The sequence below is a fragment of the Heterocephalus glaber genome, unplaced genomic scaffold (genome assembly GCF_053883595.1).
Source record: "Heterocephalus glaber isolate CG9 unplaced genomic scaffold, H.glaber_assembly_v1.0 deba00001451, whole genome shotgun sequence".
NCBI lineage: Eukaryota > Metazoa > Chordata > Mammalia > Rodentia > Bathyergidae > Heterocephalus > Heterocephalus glaber.
In genome coordinates, this window is record NW_028258301.1 from 4,526,742 (window position 1) to 4,553,069 (window position 26,328).

At 34.9% G+C, this 26,328-nt stretch overlaps 1 protein-coding gene and 1 pseudogene across 8 annotated transcripts in view; both read left to right on the top strand.

Annotated features, from left to right (window-relative positions):
• The window catches only part of Spata6 (spermatogenesis associated 6), a 140,645-nt gene extending 122,720 nt beyond the window's left edge, over positions 1–17,925 (top strand). For 6 of the 8 annotated variants that reach the window (XM_087214862.1, XM_087214864.1, XM_004869295.4 and 3 more), the window contains one exon: positions 15,606–17,925. In XM_087214862.1, the coding sequence (XP_087070988.1) occupies positions 15,606–15,786 (181 nt within the window). In that variant the 3' untranslated portion in view covers positions 15,787–17,925. Of the gene's footprint in view, positions 1–10,217; positions 10,385–15,605 lie in introns of those variants that run through there. The other 2 variants (XM_087214866.1, XM_087214867.1) reach the window with 1 other exon arrangement.
• Positions 10,292–15,591, top strand: LOC147827307 (RAD51-associated protein 1 pseudogene; annotated as a pseudogene).
• Positions 17,926–26,328: the final 8,403 nt, after the last annotated feature.

Sequence of the window (26,328 nt, forward strand, 5' to 3'; positions counted from 1 at the left end):
GTTGGGGATTGTGATACCCCCTGCCATGTCTCTGTTACCTAGAATTGCTTTTGCTACTCTGGGTCTCCTCTTGTTCCAAATAAATTTTTGTGTTGTTTTCTCGAGGTCTATGAAGTATGCTGCTGGAATTTCAATTGGGATTGCATGGAATCTATATAGCAGTTTTGGAAGTATGGTCATTTTCAGTATATTAATCCTTCCTACCCAGGAGCAGAGGATATCTTTCCATTTTCTGATATCATCTTCAATCTGTCTTTTCAGAGTGCTATAGTTATCAGAGAAGAGGTCTTTGATTTCTTTCGTTAGGATGATTCCTAGGTATTTCAGTTTTTTGAATGCTATTGTGAAAGGAATTGTTTGCCCTATTTCTCTCTCAATGAGTCTGTTGTTCGTGTAGAGGAAAGCTATTGATTTTTGGGTGTTGACCATGTATCCAGCTACTTTACTGAATTTGGTTATTAAGTCTAGAAGACTTTTGGTGGCATTCTTGGGGTCTTCTATATAGAGTATATTATCATCTTCAAATAATGACAATTTGACTTCATTTCCTATTTTTATTTCTTTTGTTTCTTTCTCTTGTCTAATTGCTGTGGCTAATGTTTCCAAAAGTATATTGAATAGGAGTGGTGATAGTGGACATCCGTGTCCTGTTCCTGATTTTAGTGTGAAGAATTTCAGTTTTTCACAATTTCGTATGATATTGACTGTTGGTTTTTCATAGGTGGCTTTTATTAGATTGAGGTAGAGACCGTCTATTCCAATTTTTTATAGGGTTTTTATCAAAAATGCATGTTGGATTTTGTCAAATGTTTTTTCTTCATCTATGAAGATAATCATATGGATTTTGTCCTTGGCTCTATTGATATAGTGTATTACATTGATTGATTTGCATATGTTGAACCATCCCTGCATCCCTGGGATGAATCCCACTTGGTCAGGGTGTATGATCTTCTTGATGATCTTTTGCATTCCATTTGCCAGTATCTTACTAAGAATTTTTGCATCTATGTTCATTAATGAGATTGGCCTATAGTTCTGTTTTTCTGGTGGGTCTTTCTCTGCTTTGGGGACCAAGGTGATGCTTGCTTCCAGGAATGAATTTGGGAGTATTGCTTCCCTTTCAATTTCATTGAAGAGTTTAAACAGGAGTGGCAGTAGTTCCTCTCTGAATGTCTTCTAGAATTCAGCAGTGACACCATCAGGACCTGGGCTTTTCTTAGTTGGTAAGTTTTTAATTACATTTTCAATTTCATTGATTGATACTGGGTCATTTAGATTTTTAGGTCTTTGTTCACCTTTGGTAATTCATATGTATCTAGGAATCTGTCCATTTCTTCTGCCTTTTCCATCTTATTGGCTTATAGGTTCTTGAATTAGGTGTTGATGATCCTTTGGATTTCTGCTGGGTCTGTTGTAATTTCACCCTTTTCATTCCTAATTGCATGGATTTGGGCCTTTTCTTTCCTTTTTCTGTTAAGGTTGGCTAAAGGTTTGTCAATTTTGTTTATTCTTTCAAAGAACCAACTCTTGGCTTCATTGAATTTTTTGTATCATTCTCTTAGTCTCCATTAAATTGATTTCTGTTCTGATCTTTATAATTTCAACCCTTGTATGAGCTTTGGCTTTGTCCTGCTCTTCTTTTTCTAGAAGCTTGAGGTTCAGCGTCAGGTTGCTTAATTGGGGTCACTCTGTTTTCCTAATATGTGTATTTACTGCTATGAATTTTCCTTCTAAGACTGCTTTCACTGTGTCCCATAGATTCCAATATGTTGTATTGTCACTGTCATTTAATTGAAGGAACTGTCTGATTTCTTCTTTAATTTCCTCTGTGACCCATTGGTTATTCAGAAGTGTTTTGGTCAATTTTCATGTGTTTATGAAATTTTTCCAGTTTCTTTTGCTATTGTTCTCCAATTTTATCACACTGTGGTCTAATAATATACAGGGTCTGACTTCAATTCCTTTGCACTTACTTAAACATGTTGTATGCGCAAATATATGGTCTATTTTGGAGAATGACCAGTGTGCAGCTGAGAAGAATGTGTATTCTGATTTTGTTGGGTGGAACACTCTGTAAACATCTGTTAAGTTCATTTGTTTTTTTGTTGTTGTTTTTTTCCCCCCATTAACTTTATTGGTACATTTTAGGTATAAAATACAGTTACATTCATCATTGGGATCTTGTACCATTACGAGTCTCTTGGTTCTTATTTTTTTTTCCCCCTTCCTTTGCCCTCCCTTCACCCCCTCCACCCTTCCCTATTTACAAAGACCTTGTTTCCATTTTTCTCCTCTTCTCATATTTTTTCCTTTCCCCTTTTTTTCCCTTCCCCTACCCCTCCCAATTCCCCTGCTCTTTTAGACCTTTTCTTCCTGTTACACAATATCAGTTATACATTTTTTAAATTATAATATTAAGATCTAGGAGACATTACCACAGATTTTACATAATTTAAAAGGATATAGAAAGCATATTAAAAAATCTTTTTTGAAATAAATTTGACAACTTCTAAGAAGTAACTTAGAAGACAAATTAATGAAACTAACTCAGGAGGAAATATAAAATTTGAATAGCACCTATTAAAGAAAGTATATTCCTAGCTTGAAAACCTACCTATATGACAACAGCAGGCTCATAAACATTTTAACTGATAAATTATATTAAACATGTAAAGCAGAAAAAAGAAGGAACACTTCTCCCCTCATCTTAGGAAATCAACATTGTGCTAATCCTAACTCTGGATAAAGATAATAGAAGAAAAATGTATGAACATAGAAATTTGTTTAACAAAACAAACTATTAGAAGTCAGATCTGGCAGGATGTAGAAAGTGGTTTTGTTATAGGGATGGCAGTGTTGGTTCAGCACTGGAAGATCCACCCCCAAAAGTCATCATTTTAACAGAGGAAAGGAGATCCTGTCACTAGTTGGAGAAAGAGTATTGGGCTAAATTCTACAGCTGTTCATGGTAAAAGCTATCAGGAGACTAGAAGTAGAACAGAACCTTCTCAACAGATCAAAGACATGTACTCCATACTTCCAACAAAAACTCCTTCTATGAATGGAGACAATACAATGCTTTCTCTCTAAAGTGGGGAACAAGGGCATATATGCCTACTCTTCATCTGTCCATTAGACTTTGAAACATAGGTCTAAACCAAAATAGTCTGACAATAAAATGACACAACTAGGATAGGATTGCCATGGCAGAAGCAAAATCTTTATATGTAGATGAAATGATCATCTACAGAGAAAATACTAAGAAATCTCTAGGAGCCCCTAGAACTTGTACTTGAATTTAGCAGGATTAGAAAACACAAGGTATATATAAAACTTCAGGTCTGTGTATACTTGCTATAAATGAAGACCTGGATATTGAAATTTAAAAGTTATGTAGGAGTACAAAGGACCAAGAAAAGCCAAAAACAAAAACAAAAACAGTGTGGGAAGACGTTTAGTACCTAATTTTAAGACTTCTTCTAAAGCTACAGTAATCAAGGCAGTGTTGGTGTAAGGAAAGACATATAGATCATTTGAATAAAACAGAGAATCTAGAAATAGAACCACACATATATGGTCCACTGAGTTTTGAAAGATTATTTAACATTAGCATTTTATAGAATATAAACTCAATTTAAGAGCTGAGGAAGAGGTAGTGTTTTCAGCAAATGGCACTAGAACACCTGGTATCCATATATAAAAAATTAACCTCAACCCTTTTTTTCCATACATGAAAATAACTTGAAGGGATCTATGAACCTAAATAAGAAAGCCTAAAAGTATAAAACTTTAAGAAGAAATTATAAGGGAAAATATTTATGAATTCAGGGTAGGCAAGAACTACCTAGGACACAAAAAACATGATGTATAAAAGAAAAAAATTGATAAATGAGATTCCATCAAAATTTAGAACTTTAAATGACATCATTAAAATGAAAAGTAGTCCTTAAACAGACCATATTTACAATACATATTACCTATGACAAAGAATTCTTAGAGCTCATTAATAGACAACCCAATTAAAATGTAGACATAAGAAGATGATAAATAGCCAGTATAGCACAAGGAATGGTGTGCAATTCTAGAATCAGAAAAATACTAATCAGTACAATAATAAGATTGAATTATACACTCATTAGGGAGATGAAGTCAAAAGTTTTAAAAGCCTTGTCATGACTTTTTCTTTTTGTTGGATTCTCCCCCTTTGCATTTAATTTGTCACACCCAATGGATTCATTCTGCTGGGTTTCCTGGGGTTGTGATCCTCATTGTCTTTTCCTAGGGTATTGTCTAAAAATTTTTGGAGTGCCGGTTTGGTGTTCATGAAGTTCCTAAGGGGCTCTTTATCATGAAAGTATCTTATTTCTCCATCAACTTTGAAAGCTAGTTTTTCAGGGTACATCAGTCTGGGTTGGAGGCTGTTTTCCTTTAGGGCTTGGAATATGTCACTCCAAATTCTTCTTGCCTTGAGGGTTTGCATTGAGAAGTCTGCTGTGATTCTGATGGGCTTTCCTTTGTATGTGATTTGTTTCTTTTCACTCACTACTTGTAGAATTTCATTCTTCTGTTGAATTTCTGGAATCCTAACTATTATATGCCTATGTGTAGATTTTTTTTTGATCAAGGCTATTTGGAGTCCTATAGGCCTCACTTATCTGTATGTCAAGTTCTTTTTCCCTCCTTGGGAAGTTTTCTGCCATCACTTCTGTGAAGAGTTTTTTTATTCATTTGCACTCTCTCCTCTTTCTTCATTGACTCCAATCAGTCTTATGTTATTCTCCTTTGCATGGTCTAGCAGCTGCTGGATTGATTTCTCATGGTCCCTTACAATTTTAAAGCAATTTTTCTTTTCCTCCTCATTAATTGTAATCTTATCTTCTATATGTGAAATTCTATCCTCACATTGGTTCATTCTGCTGCACAGACTTTCGATGGAGTTTTTAATCTCTTGGAAATCTGTTTGCATCTGTTTTATGGATTCCATTTGTTTTCTATTTTGGGATTCCATCATGTTCCTCAGATCCTCTGTTTTTTTTATCTGTGTCCTCTTTAGATTTATTAATCATGTCTTGCACCATGAGCAAAATCTTTGCTGTTATCTGAGTAATTATTTCTGATTTCATTTTTCCCAGATCCTCTTTTGTTGCCAGTTCAGAGAGTCTAGGTGGTTGAGTATCAGAGTGTTCCATCTCGTTTCCCTTTGGTGTTGCTGTAGGTGATCCAGAAGTCTGTTTTTGAGGCTTGTTTATGTGTCTTCTCATTTTCACAGGGGAGGGGGGTGCTTCTGGTGCCCACGAGGCTCACCTTCTCTGCCCTAGGAGCTTGGGATGGCTGTGGGGGAGCTTCCTTCCAGGTGCTGGGATCAGCTGAGCTTCTCTGCCCTAGGAGCCTGGGATGGAGGCAGGGAGCTTCCTTCTGGGTGCTGGGACCACCTCATCTTCTTGGCCCTAGGAGCCTGGGATGGAGGCAAGGAGCTTCCTTCCGGGTGCTGGGACTGGCCTGTTAAGTTCATGTGTTCAAGAGTTTGATTGATTTCTAGTATTTCATTACTTATTTTTTGTCTAGTTGATCTATCTAATTGTGACAGTGGGGTATTGAGGTCCCCCACTACTACTGTATTAGTGCATATATGACTTTTCATGCCCGTTAGTATTTGTTTTATATAGTTGGGCGCACTAGTGCTTGGTGCATATATATTTATGATTGTCATCTCTTCCTCTTGGATTGTTCCCTTTACAAGGATGTAGTGTGCTTTTTTGTCTCTCTTAATCAGTGTTGGTTTGAAATCCACTTGATCTGCAAAGAGGATAACTACTCCTCCTTTTTTGGGGGTTTCCATCAAATAGAGTATTGTTTTCCACCCTTTAACTTTCAATCTATGAGCTTCTTTTTGAATTGTGTTTCTTGTGTACAGCATATTGTTGGATTTTGCTTCTTGACCCATTCTGCCAGTCTATTTCTTTTGGTGAATTGAAGCCATTAGCATTGATGGTTATAACTGATACATATTGACTTATCCTTGTCATGACTTTTTCTTTTTGTTAGATTCTCCCTCTTTACATTTAATTTCTTGTCAGACCTGATGGATTCATTCTGCTGTGTTTCCTGGGGTTGTGATCCTCATTGTGCGTACCTAGGATATTATCTAAAATTTTTTGGAGTGCTTGTTTGGTATTCATGAAGTTCCTAAGATGCTCTTTGTCATGAAAGTATCTTATTTCTCCATCCATTTTGAAAGATAGTTTTGCTGGGTGCATCAATCTGAGCTGGAGGCTGTTTTCCTTTAGGGCTTGGAATATGTCATTCCAAGCTCTTCTTGCCTTGAGAGTTTGCATTGAGAAGTCTGCTGTGATTCTTTTTTTTTTTTTTTTTTTGGTATTGGGGATCAAACTCGGGTCTTTGCGCTTGCACAGCAGGTGGCGAAAGCAGTGAGCTAAATCCCCGGCCCCCCTGCTGTGATTCTGATGGGCTTTCCTTTGTATGTGATTTGTTTCTTTTCTCTAACTCCTTGTAGAATTTTGTTCTTCTTTTGGGTTTCTAGAATCTTAACAATTATATGTCTATGTGTAGATTTTTTTTATCAAGGCTATTTGGAGTCCTATATGCCTCACTTATCTGTATGTCAAGTTCTTTTCCCCTGCTTGGGAAGTTTTCTGCCATTACTTCTGTGAACAATTTTTTTATGCCATCTGCACTCTCTCCTCTTTCTTAGTTGACTCCAATCAGTCTTGTGTTGTTCTTCTTTGCATCATCTAGCAGCTGCTGGATTGATTTCTCATGGTCTCTTACAATTTTGGAGCAATTTTTCTTTTCCTGGTCACTCATTGCAATCTTATCTTCTATATGTGAAATTCAGTCCTCACATTGGCTCATTCTGCTGTGTAGACTTTCAGTGGAGTTTTTAATCTCCTAGAAATCTGTTTGCATCTGTTCTATTGATTCCATTTGTTTCCTATGTTGGGATTCCATCATGTTCCTCAGCTCCTCTATTTTTTTTTTATCTGTGTCCTCTCTAGATTTATTAATCATGTCTTGCACTATGGGCACAATCTCTGTTGTAATCTGGGAAATTATTTCTGATACTCTTTTGTTGCCAGTTCAGGGAGTTCAGGTGGTTGAGTATCTGAGTGTTCCATCTCGTTTCCCTTTGGTGTTGCTGGAGGTGATCTGGAAGTCTGGTTTTGAGACTTGTTTATGTGTCTTCTCATTTCAATGGGGGACCCGCGTGGCTCACCTCCTCTGGGCTGGGAGCAGTGAAACAGTGGCCTGAAAGCCCCTTCCTCCTGGCTGGGAGCAATGGAAAGGCAGCCCAGAAGCCCCTTCCTCTGGGCCAGGAGCAGTGTAACAGAGGCCTGGAAGCCCCTACCTCTGGGCTGGGAGTGGTGGAACCAATATTATTTTTCAGTATTATTTTAGTTTTATCCCCAAGTCATATTATATACAAGATGAAGAGGTCACTCCCATTTAACTTGCCATGTAAAAAGTGAAGGAACCCAAAGATGAGAGAACTCAACATAATCACCCCTTTGCTGGCCTCTGATGTCAAGAGGAACCACATGCAGATACTCATTGACAAGGAATTTGGTAGGAAATCTATGTGGACCTCAGGAATAACTGAATGAGGAGCTCAGCTGTCTCCCAAAAAAAATTATCAAAAACAATATTTGAAGAACTGTGGGAATTGAACAAAGACATATAAAAGTTGGGAAGCATTTATTTTAAAAAATCTACTGAGTCTCAGTAAGAACAATGGTAGTCTGTGGCATTTCAACCTAGAGCTTCTATGCTACCCAATCCTACACTTCATAGCTCCATGACACAAAAGTTTTACTAAGGCAGTCATATTGAAAGATCAACACCTATGTTGTCAGAAAGGAACTGACTTTATATGGAGCAGACCATAGGCAAGTCCATTAACAGAACAATAATGATCCTACTGGTAAGCAATCTGGGAAGTCTTAATACTTGGGACAAGCAATAAAGATCCAGGGACAAAATAGTCATCATTGGCCTATTTATCCCCTGTTTTTTGGAGGATTGTATGTGTGCATAAGGCTTTTGTATTTAGCTTTTGGAGAGAATGCTTGCAGTCCACTAATTTATGACTGAATGTGAAGCTGTATGAAGGCAGTAAATAAAATATAGGGAGATTTATAAATTGGATGAACTTTGAATAATTCCTCAAGCCACACATAAATCCATTGGCAGAAGCTGGAAACCTTCCCACCTGATTCTGACCAATCATTTTCTGGACACTAAGCCATGTAAACCAGGCTTAAAAACAGATACATTTTTTTTTAAAGGAGCAAGAGATACCTTCAACTGCACAGTGTCAGGGAAACATAGTCACAGCATCAGGCTAGGCAAGTCATTAATAATAATACTGGTAGGAAGATCAATATCCAGGATGCTGTGTGTTATCCACAATATCTAATTTTCAATAAAAAATTTTAAGATATTTAATGAAACATAACAGTATGACCAATATACATGAAAAATGAATTTCTGGAAAACTGTCTCTTGAGAAGGCCCAGGTATTGGTTTCAGCAGACTTCATACAGGCTATGTTCAAAGAATTAAAGGAAACCTTTCTTTTCTGGTACTGGGGATCAAACTCAGGACCTTGTGCTTGTGAGGCAGGCAGCAGAACCACTGAGCTAAATCCCCGGCCCAAGGAAACCATTTTTAAAGAATTAAAAGAAAGTATAACAACAAGAACTCATAAAAAGAGCATATTAAGATAAATTATTTATTTTATGTTTTTCTCAGTAAAAAATTATGCTTAGTGCTAAACATGATCTTATAGGGTACATATATCCCATGGCCATTGGCCAAAGATTATAGCAGATTATTAATATCTTTCTGCAGAAAGAGCAGAATAAGAAAATACAGCATCTATTATTTCATCTTCTAAGTATCATCCTATTCATGTTAACTGCCCCCATCTCTTATATCACCTTTGTGTATGAAATTCATTAGAAAGAAATAGTTCATCAAGGAGTTAGCACATAACTTTTCAGTTCTAGTACTTCGGGTGTTAGAAGTTGGTGTATGGAAAAAAAATCTACTATCCCTATAGATTTCTTTGTGACTTTCAAATTGGTAAACATTTTAGGCTTTTCTATGACAACCTTGCCAATTCCTCTGACCCTAGTATTTTAAAAAATATTTTCTATATATATTTTAAATTTCTTCAGTTTTGAGAATGTTTAAAATCCCAATAATCAGTATCCTATTTGAGCATTAGCCCTAATTTTAAAGACAGAGGCTGAGGTGATATTTCATCCAGTTGAGAGTTGGCTAAAAAAAGACAAAGAAGGGGGCCAGGGATTTAGCTCAGTGGTTTTGCCGCCTGCTGCGCAAGGGCAAGGACCTAAGTTCAATCTCCGGTACCAAAAAAAAAAAAAAAAGACAAAGTAGGATAAAAATAATTTAAAATTCATGTTTAAAATACAGCCTGATCTTTTACAACTGTTAACCTAGAAGTTTAGTAACATTATTTTATTTAACTAGTTACTGAAAAAAAACTTTTCTATTTGCTTTGGATATTTTCAGGATACTAGTAGTAGGAATACACAAAATAAAATGTTTTAATTTAAAAATTATAACAATCTCAATCTGAGAAATTTAACTTTTGGCTTCTTTTTTTATGTAACACAAGATTGACTAGTTTCTATGTTTTCACCATTAGTCATTAAATGATCAATTTCATGAATCTGTCAAGATATAATAAATAACTGAAAAGATACCCTTAATATTAACAAATGGAATGAAAAGATCTATATAATATGTAGACTTAAGATCTCTTTAGTAAACTTTTAAGTGAAAAAATATTGCTTAATTCTAACTTGAATCACTGGATACTATTAATTCAAGTATCATAAAATCCCTTTTTATTAAATATTTAAGGTTTAGTTTTTCTTTTTAAAGCATTTTTGTCTAGAAACTTTTGATATAAATCTTTGAGTTGCTGTACACTTAAGTGGTTCTTTATAGTATTATAAAAATTCTAGCTTAGGAGTTTGGGAATGTTTCTGATTATTGAAATAAAAATACAACCCTGATAATTACAACAGTTCTGAATATTAATGTGTGTTACCTAAAAAGGACCAGGACATGTCTATAGCAACTTGTCATTCCCTCAAAGAATACTAGTTAACAACAAGAACTGTTCTATAAATAGCAATTCTTTTTAAACTAATTTAATGTTTAAATAGATCATGAAGAAACAATAGATATAGACTGCTGCAGGGGAGCGCTTGGAGCTGCAGGTTCACGATGTGGACGGGACATGGTGCGGCCTGCGAGAAATAAGAAACCAGTCAATTACTCACAGTTTGAGGATTCTGATAGCGATCATGATTTTATTTCTGCAACTGTACCTTTAAGCAAGAAATCAGAATAACACCAAAAGAGTTAAAACAAGACAAACCCAAACCTAACTTGAACAATGTCGAGAAAGAAGACATTCTACTACAAGAGAAAACCCCTAACAAAAGAATGGCTTTAGATGACAAGATCCTCCAGAGAGGCTTAGAAGCTGCTGTTGCTTTATCAATGAAGGACCATCCAGTGGTCATCAATGATACGCAGAAGTCTCCAGATAAAAATTTGGACAAGATAACCGAGGAAGGTGATGCCCAGGGAGTCCAAGGGAAAAGAAAAGCAGCATCTAAAGCTGCAGCTCAACAGAGGAGGTTGGGCTCAGAAGGCAGTGGTGGCGACAGTGCTGATGACACTGAGCCAGGCGATTCAAGCGGTGAAGATTCTGAAAATGACTCTGATTTTGTTGAGAGTGAAGATAATGAGGAAGACTTCAGTATGTGAAAAAGTAAAGTAAAAGAAAATAAAAAGAAAGAAGTGAAGGTAAAATCCCAGTAGGAAAGAAAGAGAAGAAATCTAAATCCAAATGTAATGCTTTGGTGACTGCAGTAGACTCTTCTCCAACTACAATCAACTAAGAATCCCAGTCCTCTTTAAAGGAGGTTTCTTCTTCAGAGGCCACTCAAAGACCATTGCAGATCTGCAGTCCTTCAGCTGAATGCAGGAGACTAAAAGGCATCCGGAAGTGGCAGCAATGACAGCAGCCCACTGGGAGGCATGGCCGATAAGTCCTCCAGTCAGAGTCTCCGCCTTGGCTTATCCAGATTGGCATGAGTTAAACCTCTGCATCCAAATGCCACTAGTAGCCGAGAGTGGTGACAAAGAAATGTTTGGGAGAATTTGATTTGTATTTATAGTTGAGGACTGTATTGTAATATAGGGGAATCCTTTAACATATCATATAAATGATCTTCCCCATTTTAAGGTTATGTTCTCTGAAAAGCTCTTCAGGACTTTGGGAGGTCTCATTGCATTCCTTCTGAAGAGCAAACTGTATTTTCTTATGGATCATAAGTCATTGCCATTAAGTGCTGGCAATATGACATGGAGGAAGTCCGTGTCTATATATGACCACTGTCATTTCTTTCAGGAGGCATTTTTGAAATCCTATAAGCTATTTAAGCTATATTGTCAGTTTTATTGCAAGGATGTTTTGTATTTTGTCCAAATCTTACAGTAAGAGTTAGAACTATTTTAAATGGTTACTGTACTATGGATTGTATACCCTATTTGGAAATAAATGGTTATTGTGTAGCAAATAGAATTTAATGACATTTTACAAATTCTTCACTGTCAAAAATCTTAAATAGAAGTGAGAAAGTTTTGAAATGATCTTTTCTTTGATACCATTCCATCCACTCGTCTCTAATTGTCTGCAGTTCATGATAAAAGAAGAGTGCTACAAAGAATGTTAGTCTTTCTGTTGTAGACACAACCAAAGGGAAGCTGTTTCTTAAAGTAGTCACTTTATATTAAGCCAGTACTTTAAAGACTGGCTGTCAAATATGTAGTTATCTTTCTTATGGTATTAAATAATAGAGCTTTTTAGGAAACTTCAGTTTGAACTATGAATAAAAATGGTAATGAATATTTTCTAGTTATAGTGAGAATTTCAACCTGCCTCTGATCACTTTTTAGTAAAGAAAAATCAGTTGTTGACCTTAAAAAATGTGTAATACTCGGTTCTTGCTTTTTGGAAACACGTGTTAACATGAAATTAGTAATTTTGAATTATGATTAAAAGCACTTGCCTGTTAAAAAAAACAGTAGATATAAATTTTAGTAAGAATTTTGACTTTATGACATTCTGTTAGAACAAAGTATGTCCATATGGCCTTCATTAAATATTATTAGGTAGCTAAACTGCTGATGAGATGATGACAGGGAAGAAATCATTAGCAGCAATGCAAGTTAGCCTCCGAGCCACATAAATATTCTGCAATATCACCATGCTCAAACCTGTAGTTATTGAAGCTTTAGATAAGGAATAAAAAATACATTCATTGCTTTATTTAACTGGGTTAAGACATGAGAATACTTTGAAGTATTCTGTCTTAACTAGAATTACGGGAGGGAATTCTAAAAAGCAAAAAATAAATGGGATATTCTATACAAACATAATAATGATGGTGAATTTACACTAGTAAAACCAAAAGGATGACTTAAAATATCACTTAAATACCATATTTGATTATATATTTAAAGATTATTTGTTCTCTGTACTCTGCTACACACTAAAAACAATATTTGAGATTAAGGAAATTTTAAGAATAATCTTAATTCAGTCACTTTCTTTTATAGTAGAAGCCTCCTCTGTATCCTCATATTGTAGTCATCTCATTGACATCTACATAAAATTCTCTGTTCAGTTTTTTTGTTTGTTTGTTTTTGGTACTGGGGATCGAACTCCAGTCCTTGCACTTGCAGGGCAGGTGGTGGAACCACTGAGCTAAATCCCCAGCCCTCAGTTCTTAATCTTACTCCATTCTTACCTCTACAGATATACTTGGTAATTCATGATATTTTAGGTTGTTCCATATCTTGATTTTGGTACAATATGATCCCTGGAATAACTCTTGTGTCTTTTTGTCTATCTGGTGAATATCTTCTCATTCTTTAGGACTAAGCTCAAGTTATTTTTTCTGAGATACTTTGTATGACTTCAACATAGACTATTAAACATTCTCTCTGAGATATAGCTATATAATCTCACCTTGTAACATTTGTCTCACAGTTATAAATACTTCATTATCTATCTTTCACGCTTCTTTACATTGTATGAAATAAATTATGTTGAAATTGGCTACACTTTTTTGTGCAAACTAATGGAAGATATGTGCTGACTGTATCAAAGCAGTAGCACTGAGGTGTGGCTGAGGCCGTGTGAAAAATTTAAAGATTGTGCTGGTATTATTAGAGTGTTTTAATTGCTACTTGGAAGCAGAGTATAATGATGATCATGTCTTAAAATGCCATTAATAACCCAGAAGCTGTATCATTCAAAATCATCCAGTGTGAAGGAGGTGATTTCAAATATAAAGTTTACCAATATATGGTACATATTGATACAAAACAAGGTGAAGCCTTTTCAGCAAAGCCATGGAAGCAGATAGACCTTTGTCACAGTAAATAGAGGTAAATTTTTTCAAACTTTTTATTGTAAATATATCAATGGTAGCAGAAGGATTATTTAAGGTTTGTGCATCCTAAATGACAATAATAATAAATTGAATACCTATGTACTCACCATTACACTTAAGATATAGAAAATAGCCCTTTTCTTTGAAGCCGTATACACTCAACATTCTTATCTCTCCACAGATGGTACTGTGACTTTTATGTTATTTTTCATTTTTCTTCGTAGTTATACTACAATATATCCATCCTTAAGCAATACATTCTTTGGTTGTCCTTGTTTTAAACATTTTATATATATGTGTGTGTGCGTGTGTGTGCGTGTGTGTGTGTGTGTGTGTGTGTGTGTAATTATACCTATGTAGTGTTCACGGCTTGCTTTTTTCTATTTCATTAGCTTTTCAGTTTGATCCCTGATGAAACATGTAGTTATACATCATCAACTTTTCCTCCTGTATCCTATACTATTATATATACATAATTTGATTTCTCCATTCTAATGTAAATGTGTATTTACACTGTTTCCAATTACTACCTATTACAAACAGTATTATGAGCATGTTTGTACATATATGTTATTACACATGTTTAACAATTTTGCTGAGAATTAAGAAGTCTAAGTTGTATAGTCACCCTTACTGGGTCATGTCAAACTATCTAAAGTGAGTATATGCTGCATCCTCACTGACACTGTGTCACGCTTTGAGGATGTTCACATGGATATTCCATGTTTTTTTCTGTGGCCATTTTTATTGTGTGCAGGTGATAGATTGATATCAAGCCAAGCAAATTATCTTTACAGATATACAGCTCCAAGAGTTCATATTTTACAGCTGATAATGGAAATAATTTCATAGGACTTATAAACAGGGAAAAGAAATTGTTTATATGAAGTAAGACTCTAAATATATGTCATATTTGTCATGTTTAATCACAGGAAATATAGTTTATGTGTCACAGACTTCATAATCTAGCAGATTTGAGATATCTAATCTGTAGCAAGTGCTTCATTTACTGAAATATATCAATATTTATATAAAAATAAACTCAGTCTATTAGGAAATGAACATTTATCTCTAGAAAATAATATTTTAAGCCTGGAAATTAATGCTCATGATAGTATTGATATCTTCATAAATACATTATCAACCCTTTAAAAAATGTTGCCTTTTCTTCCATATTATCATTATTTCTAGACTAATTCTGATCAATTTTATTAAATACCTATTTGTTATGTTTTATTTTACTTCTACACTCTTAAAACCATGGTGGATGGATCCCTATTCAAATTCAGACTGTCCTGTGTCATTTCCATTTTTCATCAGTGGTACATGTTCACTAATTTCCTATCCCACCTTGAGGACAAAAAGAGCATGATGGCATAGTAGAAAAGACTTCAGATCCACAGACAGGATTCCTTTTCTGATCCTGTCACTAGCTGAATAGTCTCATCCAAGTCACTTAACTTCACTGAACCCTAATTTCCACACCCATGTGTACCCATTTCACAAAGTTTGGATATTGATTGATTAAATATATGAAAAGTAACTAATTCAGTGCCTCATATTTAATGACATTTGTGTTTCAGATAAATATTGTACTATGCACTTTACATATATACTATTTAATTTTGAAAACAATCCTGCAAAAATATAATTGAGGAAGCTGGGATTCTAGACAATTAAATATATTACTCAACATTCTGCATCTGAGAAAGGGTTAAGTTTCAGGTATACTGACTTGAAAGGCTGTGTGTTCTCATGCTGGCCGTACCAGTCCATCTGTGCTCTATTTTTACCATGTTGCACCTGTCTCTGTTCTCTGAATTCTGTTTTAACTCTAACACAAAATTTTATTTTATTCCATTTTATTGTTTTAAAGCTGCTTCACATAAATGGTTCTACTTTCCCTGACAGAATCAATCTTTGAAGGCACAAACTGATGTATTATATTTCTCATAGCTGTAACAGAGAATCAGATACCCATAAAGTACTCAATAAATACATGATTTATATAGCATGGTTTATGTAGTACTACCTCTAATTAATTTTCACCTTGCTTTAAACTTTTTATGTCTTTTTTTATAGCTCATTTCAGCAGCCACGTGGCAATCTCCATTTGGATGATGGTGAATACTGGTCCAACAGGGCAGCCTCTTATAAGGGAAAACCCCACCGACCCATCTTTGAGAACAGCATGGAAAAGATGTACAGGAACTTATACAAAAAGGCCTGTGGTTCTGTTTCTCACACACAAGAAACTTTCTGAGACCATCCACGATATATGAGTGTCCATGTCAACCTCTCAATGAAAACATTTGATGTGATCAATATCTGCATTCCTTTTTTAAAAATAGGTGGTTCATTAAGTAGTAAGACTTGAATCATTTCTTACTGCAAGTGGTAAACGATCATAAGCAAGTCTTGTTTTAATTACAGAAGAATGTGCTGTGTTTCAAATATCAAATCTCTGTGATACAATCTCAACTTCCAGTCTGTGACAAGGATGTTCCATCACATATATCTCATATCGCCATCTACAAATTGAAGAACAAGTTCTCTCTAGAAATGTTCTTCTGCTTTAATTACCTTGTAATTTTCTCTTCAACTGCTTGACTGGTTATCTTGTGTGGGTAAGATATAATTAATATTAACTCCCTTTTCTTGATAATGAACAAAAAGATATACCATTGAGAAATGAATTTCCCAGGAATTTAAACCATTTTAACTGGATTTTCTATTTTTCTCTCCCTCAGAAAAGGCTATTTGTATTTCTTAGCTCATAATAAATAGCATTCTTATTAAACCTTTCACTTTGAGTATAATATAAGCATTCACTCCTTCTCTGAAAGAACTGCTTGAGTTACTTAAAATGCATAACTGTTAGCTAGAAATAGCCATATCTGTGAATGATCCAAAATGTGAATACCTTTTATTTTTGGTACCGGGGATCAAACTCAGGTCCTTACGCTTGCAAGGCAGGTGATGGAACTTCTGAGCTAAATCCCCGGCCCAATACCTTTTTTTAAAATAGAATTATTTGCATGATTTTCTTTTAAAGCCATACCTTCTAGTACTGTACAATGAAAATAGTTTTTGTTAGTAAGCATATAGACATTGAAAAAAAAAAGAATAAGGGAATTACATTGTAATTTAACCTCTTTGACATTATCATAGTTATCATAAGGCCCAAGAAAGTAGAAACTTCACTATAAGGACACTTGGATCCACAGGAGAATAAAATAATATTGTGGAATGCTTTTTAGTGGGCCTTCAAAAATCTGGTGGTAGGTTGATAAAATTAGCTCTTCCTTCTCTACCCCAACACCTATTAAGCCAGTGACACTTACAGGTATATAGAAATACTTATAAAGAGCTGGGGATTTAGCTCAGTGGTTCTGCTACCTGCCTCACAAGCGCAAGGTCCCTATTCTATCCCCAGTACCAAAAAAAAAAAAAAAAGAAATACTTATGAAGAAATCAGTTATCATATTCACCAGAGGAAGAGGAAGAAAAAACTAGAAATGAATGAAGTATGCTTAGATACCTGAAGAGTTAATTACAAGGTAATATTTTATCATTGACTGTCATTGTTTAATTCTACAGTTATATATATATATTCTACAGTTTCATATATATATTTATATATATATTCTACAGTTTCATATATATATATATATTCTACTGACCCCACCACCAGTCCCAGTTTCAGCCATCTCAAAGACCATGGTCACATGCATGCATAGAGCTGCCCCTGGCCAGCACTGCTGCATCAGAGTGTCTCCACCAAGTTCTTATCATTGCATGTATGGCTGCTGCTGGCTGCATACACACTGTTGTGTGCACTACTCCACACATGGTTGCTCACAGCCACTTCTCACCATCACGTGAACCCATTGGTCTTGGCTATTACCACCACAGCTGCATTCACCAGCCCCTCTGCCATGCATGTATTCACAAATTCCTCTACCTCTATGGCTGGCTCTAGATATTGCCACCACATGCCCTCATGTCACTAGCCCTGGCCCTTACCTACTCAGCAGGACTCATCACTGGACCCAGAGATCCCACCAATGACCCCATCAACCCTCCTGGATATCACAGAACCTCCACATCATTTGCTGCTGTGGCCCACACAGCAGTGTTGTGGACTCCAGCTGCCTAAGCTGCTGAGCCACTGCTCCTCTCACTGTCCAACCTGGAGTTGTAGCATGCTGCCCTTCATTTGGCTCCCCATACACCACTAGACCAAGTGCTACATTGTGCTTTTGGCTCTCCTACCAGTGAAGATCTTTTCTTCCCAGAGAGAGTTGGTAAATCTGCTTCTTCAAATGTACAAACACCAGTGCAATGCTATGAATGTCAGGGAAACATAACATCACCAAAGAAATAAACTTTCATTAACTTACTCTAAAGAAGTGGATAACTATTTTTGTCAAATCAAAATACTGCTCTAAAGAAGCGTGGTGAGATACATGACAACACAAACAATGTAACAGAAGAGGAAAACAAAATAGTAAAATAAGTTCAACAAAGCATAAAAATAAATTCTTCAGCTGAAGAATATGAACTGAAAAAATACAGCAGAAAGCTTCAATTTTAGACTCAGAAGAATGAATCAGTGACCTCAAAGATAGCTCCTTTGAAATTATCTAATTGGAGGGCAAAAAGATTGAAGAAATTATACAACATTTCTGGAAAAGTAAACAATATATGTATTGTGGGTGTTACAGAAAGAAAAGATACAGAGGAGCAGAAAGCTTATTTAAACAAATAACTGAAAAACCCAGAAGTACGTCTACCACTCAAGACACGTAATAGATCCAAACTTGGTTGAACATGAAGTCTACACTAAGACACATCATAATTGAACTGCCAAAGTCAAAGGCAGAGCATTTTGAAAGCAATGAGAAATGCAACTTGCCACATACAAGAAAACCACTGTGAGGGTATCTAGATTTTTCAGCAGAAGCTTTCAGGCCAGGAGATACAATCAAAGTACTAAACACCAATCAATAACACACTGTCTTGCAAAGCTATTCTTTAAATGAGAAAAGTTTCCTAAACAAACAAAAAGTGAGCAGGATTTTCTTATCAGTGAGCCATCTTCTTTAAGGAAGTTCTTCAAATGGAATAACAAACATACTAAACAGTAACATGATAGCATATGAAAGTATGTCTCACAGGTAAAGACATAGAGTCAAATTCAGTATTATGTAATATCGTCAGGGTAGTTTGCAAATTACCTGTAACACTAATGTGAAAGTTAAAAAGACAAAAATATTAAGAGTTAACCACAAAAATTCAAAAACAGATTCTTATAAAAAATAGTAAATTCTGACTCAAGAAGATGATATACATACATGTACAAGAAGATAAAACTTTCAAATTTTTGTATATGATTGAACTTATTAGCAAGTAAATATAGGTGGTTATAACTACTGAAAAATTCATACAAGCCTCATGGTAACTGTAGGGAAAGTTGGAAGACAGGCAGGGAAAGTTAAAGGGCCTCAGTGAGGTTTCTGCCAAATAAAGAGTTAAACCCCTGCTAGAGAGAGAGTAGCTAAGAAAAACAGAGCTAATAAGAAGGCCTGGCTCATTTCATGCCAAGGCTCAATTCCCTCCTCCCTCCACCTCCAATTAAATACAAAAAGAAACAAAGTGTGGGGGCATTATTATTCTAAAAAACCAGTATATAAAATATACACTAACACCTAGACACACATCTATGTATAAGTACATACATATTTTGTTATTTTCTCATCATATTAATATACTTAAATATACCTGTATCTCCTTTTGCTAACATCCTTGAATGTGGGGCTCTGCTGTAAATCTCACAAGATAAACCCCCAGACAGGAGAAAGGGACCACAGAAGTGCTTATCCAAAAATGTACATATAGGTGATGGAATGGAAAATGGCCAAATCAGGGGTCTCAGAGCCCAAAGTAGCCAATCAAGTTATGACAGCTTTCCAGGAGGATAATCCCTTTCTTGCCATGTAATAAAAGGGGCTGAAAACAAAGATTCCCTGAGTTCTGGCTCCGGACTCCTTACCTTACTCAGACAAGGTAGCTATCTCTTTATTTCTCTCCCTTTTCCAATAAAGTGATTTTGTTTCCTATTTCTCTTCTCTTTCAACTAAAGTGATTTTGCTTCTCATTGTAAACTTATATCTCCAATCTTTTATTGATGTAGGTATATTTATAAACCCTAGATAAAAATCTACCCTCATAAGACATAACAAGAGTTCATAAAGAAAAAAATTAGAGTGTAAATATATAAGATAAAGAAATATAGACAAAAAATAAACAATAAAAGATAGAAAAATAACTGCAAATCACACAGAAATAGCAACATGGCAGTAGTTCCTATTCATCAGTAGTTACTTAGATGTATGTGAATAAATTCACTAACCAAAAATTGTGGGATGACTGAATGGATAAGAAAATAAAATCCAGCTATATACACTGTCTACAACAAACTCAGATATAAAAACACATTAGCTGAAATTGAAGGGCTAAAAAACAGATATTCCTTGGAAGTGTAACCAGCTATACTTATATTAGACAAAATAGACTATAAGTCATGCACTCACTAGAGACAAATATATCATCATATGATGTAAATAGGTTCAATTTAACTGAAAAATGTAATAATTGTAAATATGTGTCCACTAACACCAGACCACCTGAATGTATAAAAAATTGACAAATATGAATGGAGATATTAACAATACCATAATACTAGGAGACTTAAAATACCCCACTTTCAATGTGGATAGACCATCCAAGCAGACAACGGAACAGCTGACTTGAACAACACCATAAATCTTATGAAGCTAACAGAAATGTGCAGAGCTTTCCACCTAAGAGTAGCAGAATATGGATTCACCAGGGTAGTTCATGTGTTAGTCACAAAATAAGTCTTAACAAATTAAATAAAATTAAAATCATATCAAGTATCTTCTCAGGCCACTGTGGGATGACACTGGAAATCAATAACATAAAACAAGAAAATTCACAAACACATGGAAACTAAACAACACATTACTGAGTAAGCATTGTGTAAAAGGGGAAATTAAAAATGCATTTTAAAAATAGCTTGAGTCAAATGAAAATAAACCTACTGGTCAGATGTAGTGACAGACCTATAATCCCAGCTTCACAAAAATACGAGGCAGGAGGGTCTCAAGTTTGAGACAAATATGGGCAACATAGCATGATCCTTAAAAAGGCCTGAGTGTATAGCTCAGTGGTAGAGTGCCTCTGGGTTCAATGTGCAGTCCCAAAAGGAATGATGGGAGAGTGGGAGGGAGGCAAAAAAGGGAGAAAGAAAGAAAATAAAACTTAAAATTTATGAGATGCAGCAAAAGCAGTACAAAGAAATGCTTCTATTTTGAAAGACCTAATTTTGCAAACCAAAGAAGTAGAAAAAGAAAAAAAAATCCAAATTTAGCAAAATGAAGGAAAAGTAGAGTTTTGAGTGGATATAAGCAGATTAAAGGATAAAAAATAAAGAAAGAAATCAGCATAACTGAGTTGATTTTGGGGGTTTTTTTGGTACCGGGGATCTAACTCAGGATTTTGAGCTTGTGAAGCAGGCAGAATCACTGAGCTAAATCCCTGGCCCCTGAATTGCTTTTTTGAAAAGCTAAATTGACAAACTGAGGTATAACAAGAAAAAGAATTCTGTAATAAATTAGCAGTCAGAGGGAAGATATTACAATGATGACAAATAAATCATAATGGACTATTGTGAACAATTACATGCAACAAAATTTCATAGTCCAGATGAAGACGACAAATTCAACCATTTAAATATATATATATAGAAATATATATATATAAAATATATATAGAAATATATATAAAATATATATATAATATATATAGAAATATATATATATAAAATATATATATATTACCAAAATTGAATCAAGAAGGAATACTGTGGTTAGACTAACAAAGGGAAAGAATCACTAATCAAAAAGCTTTCAATAAAGCCCAGGATTACATGAATTCATGGGTGAATTATACCAAGTAAGTATTCAGAGAAGAAATAATACGAACTCTTCTTAAAATTTTCCAAAAAATATAAAAGGGAGAATGATCTCAATTTTAGCTTGTGATACCAGCATCACCCTGATTCCAAAGCCAAGGAAAACTAAGCAAGACTCTGCTGAACAAAAATACAGAAATATTCAATAAAATACTAGCAAATGGATTTAGCACATTAAAAGGATCATGCACCAGGAGAAAATGGTATTTATTTGCATCTGGGATGCAATGATAGGGCAATATAAAAAAAATCAATCATGTGAGACACCACAACTGTAGAATGAAATACAGAAACCACATGATTATCTCCAGAAATTCAGAAGCAGCATTTGGTCAAAGTTCAGCATCCTTTTCTGACAAAATAAAACAGGTATATCAGAAATTTATTTCAACATATATGAAAGAATTTAAAAAGAAAGGTTTATTTTGCTTCATGGTTTTAGAGGGTCCAGTCCGTGACTGATTGGTTCACTGTTTGGGGGCCTGTGGAGAAGGCAGTACATCATGGTGAGAACTGTGTGGTAGAGCAAAGCTTTTTACTTCATGGCAGGGATGTGAAACAGAAAGAGAAAGAGACCATTATCCCACAGTCTCCTCCAAGGGCACATTGCCAGTATCCTAAAACCTCCCACTAGGCCTTACCTCTAAAAGTTTTACCACTCCCAATATCACCATGATGGGGAACAAGCCTTCAGCATATGGGCCTTTGGGAGACATAAACTAAACATCCTAATCAATGAGAAAATTTCATCCAAGCTTCAGAACAAGACAAGATGCCCACTTCTTCCACTGTGATTAAACAGTTCTTGAATTCTTTGAATAATCAGGCAAAAAATTTAAAAGGATTTTGAATTGGAAAGAAGATATAAAATTATCTTTTGCAGATAGCATGATCACATATATAAAGAAGGTGCCAAAAGCTGCTAGAACTAATAAAGATTCAGAATACAAAACACAAAAATCAGTACCACTTCTGGACACCAATAACAAACTATTGATAGGAAAATTAAGAAAACAGTACCATTTAGATTAATAAAAAATAAACCTGGGCCGGGGATTTAGCTCAGTGGCACCATGCCTGCCTAGCAAATACAAGGTCCTGAGTTTGATCCCCGGTACCACAAAAAAATAAAATAAAATAAAATAAATAAGCCTACAAAAAAATAAAATAAATAAACCCAAGAATTAACCAAAGAAATGTAAGATTTGTACATGAAAATTATGAAACAGTGATGAATTTTAAAAACAAAACAAAAAGTAGGGACATCCCATGTTTCTAGGTTGGAAGAATATTGTTTAAATGTCTATACTACCCACAGTGATCTCCATATTCAATCCAGTCTTTTTTTTTTTTTTTTTTTTTTTTTTGGTACCAGAGATTGAACTCAGGACCTTGCGCTTGCGAGGCAGGTGCCAGAACCACTGAGCTAAATCCCCAGCCCTCAATCCAGTCTTTATCAAAGCCTTAATAGCATTTTAAAACAAAACTAGAAAAAAAATTAAAAATTCATATGGAAGTCCCCAAATAGCCAAAGCAGTCTTGAGCAGGAAGAAAACTGGTGACATATTTCTTGACTTCAAGTCACATTATGCAGCTATAGTAAAACAATATGGTACTGCATAAGAACAGACACAGGGATGAATGGATCAAAATAGAGAACCCAGAAATCATCCCTTGTATATATAGTCTACTAATCTTTGGCAACTAATTTTTGTCAAAAATACAGACTAGAGAATAATATATTTAAAAATTAGTGTTAGCAAATTGGTTATCCAAAATGCAAAGAATAAAATTAGGCCCTTACACTATACACACACACAAAAAAAAAACTCAAAATGGATTAGAGGCCTAAATATAAAACCTGAAACTGAAACTCCCAGAAAAGGAAAAAGCTGCTTGAAATTTGTCTTTTTTTTTTTTTTTTTTTTTTTTGATGGTATTGGAGATTAAACCCTGGGCCTTCATGCTGAGCTATATCCCCAGCCCTTCTTTATCTTTTATTTTGAGACAGGGTCTTGGTTTTTCACTATATTGCCCAGACTGCACTCAAATTTGTGATCCTTCTGCCTCAACTTTGCAGAGTGCTGGGATCACAGACATGCACCAACACACCCAGCTTACAGTGCAACAAAAGCAAAAAATAAACTGATGGGACTATATCATACTAAAATTCTTTTGTAAAGCAAGAAATCAAAATGGGAAGGCAACCTTCACAATGAGAAAGAAATAATTGCAAACCAAATACACAATATGAGGTTAGTATACCAAGAAATAAGTAACTCATACCACTCAATACCAAAATTGCAGTTGATTTTAAAATAAGCAAAGAATCTAGATAGACACATCAATAGATGATATCAACTAACCACCAAAAATATGACAAGATTTTCAGCATCTCTATAAGGCAATGCAAATCAAAATCAGTAAGAAATCACCTCACATGTTAGAATGGCTATTATCAAAAAGACAAAAGAAATCAAATGTTAGTGAACATACAGAGAAAAAGGAACCTCTATGTATTGTTGGTGAGAAGTAGAACCACAGTACCATATGTGATGCCACTTCAATATATATTTCCAAAGGAAGTGAAATCAATATCACTAGGAAGTATGTACAATCCTGTGTTTATTACAGCATTATTTACAATTGCCAAGATATAGAATTAGCCTAAGTATCTGTCAACAGATGAATGACTAAAGAAAATATGGAATATATACACTGGAATACTATTAATCCTTAAAAAGGAAATCTCTTTCCATATAACTAGAGGACATTGTGCAAAATAAAGCAAGACAGAAAGAAATACTGCATGATCTCACTTACATGGGAATCCAAAATAACCAAACCCACAGAAGGGGCAAATAGGATGGTAGTTGGTTGGGGAAAATGGGGAAAGGGAAATTGGGTGATATTGGTCACAGGGTACAAAATTTTGTCTATCCAAGATGATTAAATTCTAGATATCTAATGCACAACACAGTGATGGTAGTTAACTAGTATATACTTGATATTTGGTAACAGGGTAGATGCTAAATTTTAACACACACAAATGGTACATAGAGATATATGTTAATGAGCTTGATACCATTTTACAATGTATGCTTATATAAAAATATCTAGTACATCTTAAACACATAATTTTATGTCAGCTATATCTCAATAAAGTTATTTTGAAAAGATAAGAAAATGCATTTTGCCATATATTTAGACAAGCTTTATGAATATACTGAGATTTGGTACAATAAATCAGCATTTCTGAATTCAAGGAGCTTAACCTGAATATTGATGGTGGGACAAGTAACAAAAAAATGACAGCACAACATCTATGAAATGACTCATGTTTGTCTTATTCTGTGTAGGCTCTTCTGTCACAGGCTTTGTATCCCCAGCACCACAAACTGGGCATATCTTTATGATAAGAATTAACAAAGTGTATTATCAGTGACTCCTTTATCTCTTTCTGCTGGTCAATGATGTCAGGCCTTATTGCCTCTACATCCCATGTTTGTGGGATAACTTCATAAAAGAAAACATCTATGAAGAGCCAGTTAAAGCAATACAAAGTCTAACTCTATCTGGATATAAGTGATGAGAGGTTCTGACAGTACTATTACTGTCAGATGGTCTGACGATATTTACATCCAAGAGAGAAAAATGGAAAAGATAAGAAATCTTGATTGTGTCATGGTACTCAAGAAGAAACCAATAGTTCCTCAGTTCAGTTAATGTTTAGTAATGAAACCTAGTTTTCAAAAGGTTATTCTTCATTTTCTTTTTTTAAAAAAAAGAAGTTTTATAGTATAGTGGCTTGCCTTTTTGTTTGTTACCTGGCTAACCAAGATTTACAAAGCTCATGCGACTATGGCCAACTCCTCAACCTTACTGGAAGGGGTGATAAATATCGTGCTAGTATTGCAATTGCTTCCCATTGTTCTGGGCACCTTATATTTCCATGGAATTTAAATCTCTTCTATGAGATGTAAATTTCTTAGTTCCCAGAATGAACCTTAAAAATCATTTTCTCCTCAGATGTCTTCTCTTTTGTCATTCACAATGAGATGAATAATTCTCTACCTTCTGGCTTTCAAATGTAGTCAGCCCACTCAATCTAGAAACTGTGGTTAACTTTCTTAACTAATAATTATTATAAAATATTATGTGACTATTTAAGCAAAGTGGTCTCAATGAAATACAGTCTTTTAAAAAAACTCAAATCATAGCACAGTACAGTATATTGGATTTAAATTGGGCTAAGTGTAAGTGAACTGGATGGAAGAGAATGTCTTTTGTTCTCATTTGTATGGTATTTGAATGTTCACATGTTTGGGGAGAATGACAAGGTATTTGTTTTATTCCCCATCCCATCATGTGTATTTTTATAAGTTCATGCAACAAAGGAATTAAATTAATTTTTGCTAAGGGCCACTATCTGTGTTTGGTAATTTACATACATTGTCTGATTTTATGTTCACAACATGTCTTTGAGCTAGTGTATGTGAGGTGTGATTTTATAATACTGCAAATATTTAAATTTGAAAAAGTATATTATGGTAAAAGACACATTGTCATTAATCTGTCTCATTTTTTTCCATTGAGTTTATTGGTACATTTTAGATATACCATACAGTTACATTTTGAGCAAACTTATCCCATCGTCCTTACTATTTTCTGAAGCAGCTATGGAAGTCCTTTTTTGGCAAGGGTCATTAGTTGCCTGTTGTAGTTGCCTTTATGTCCAAAATTGAT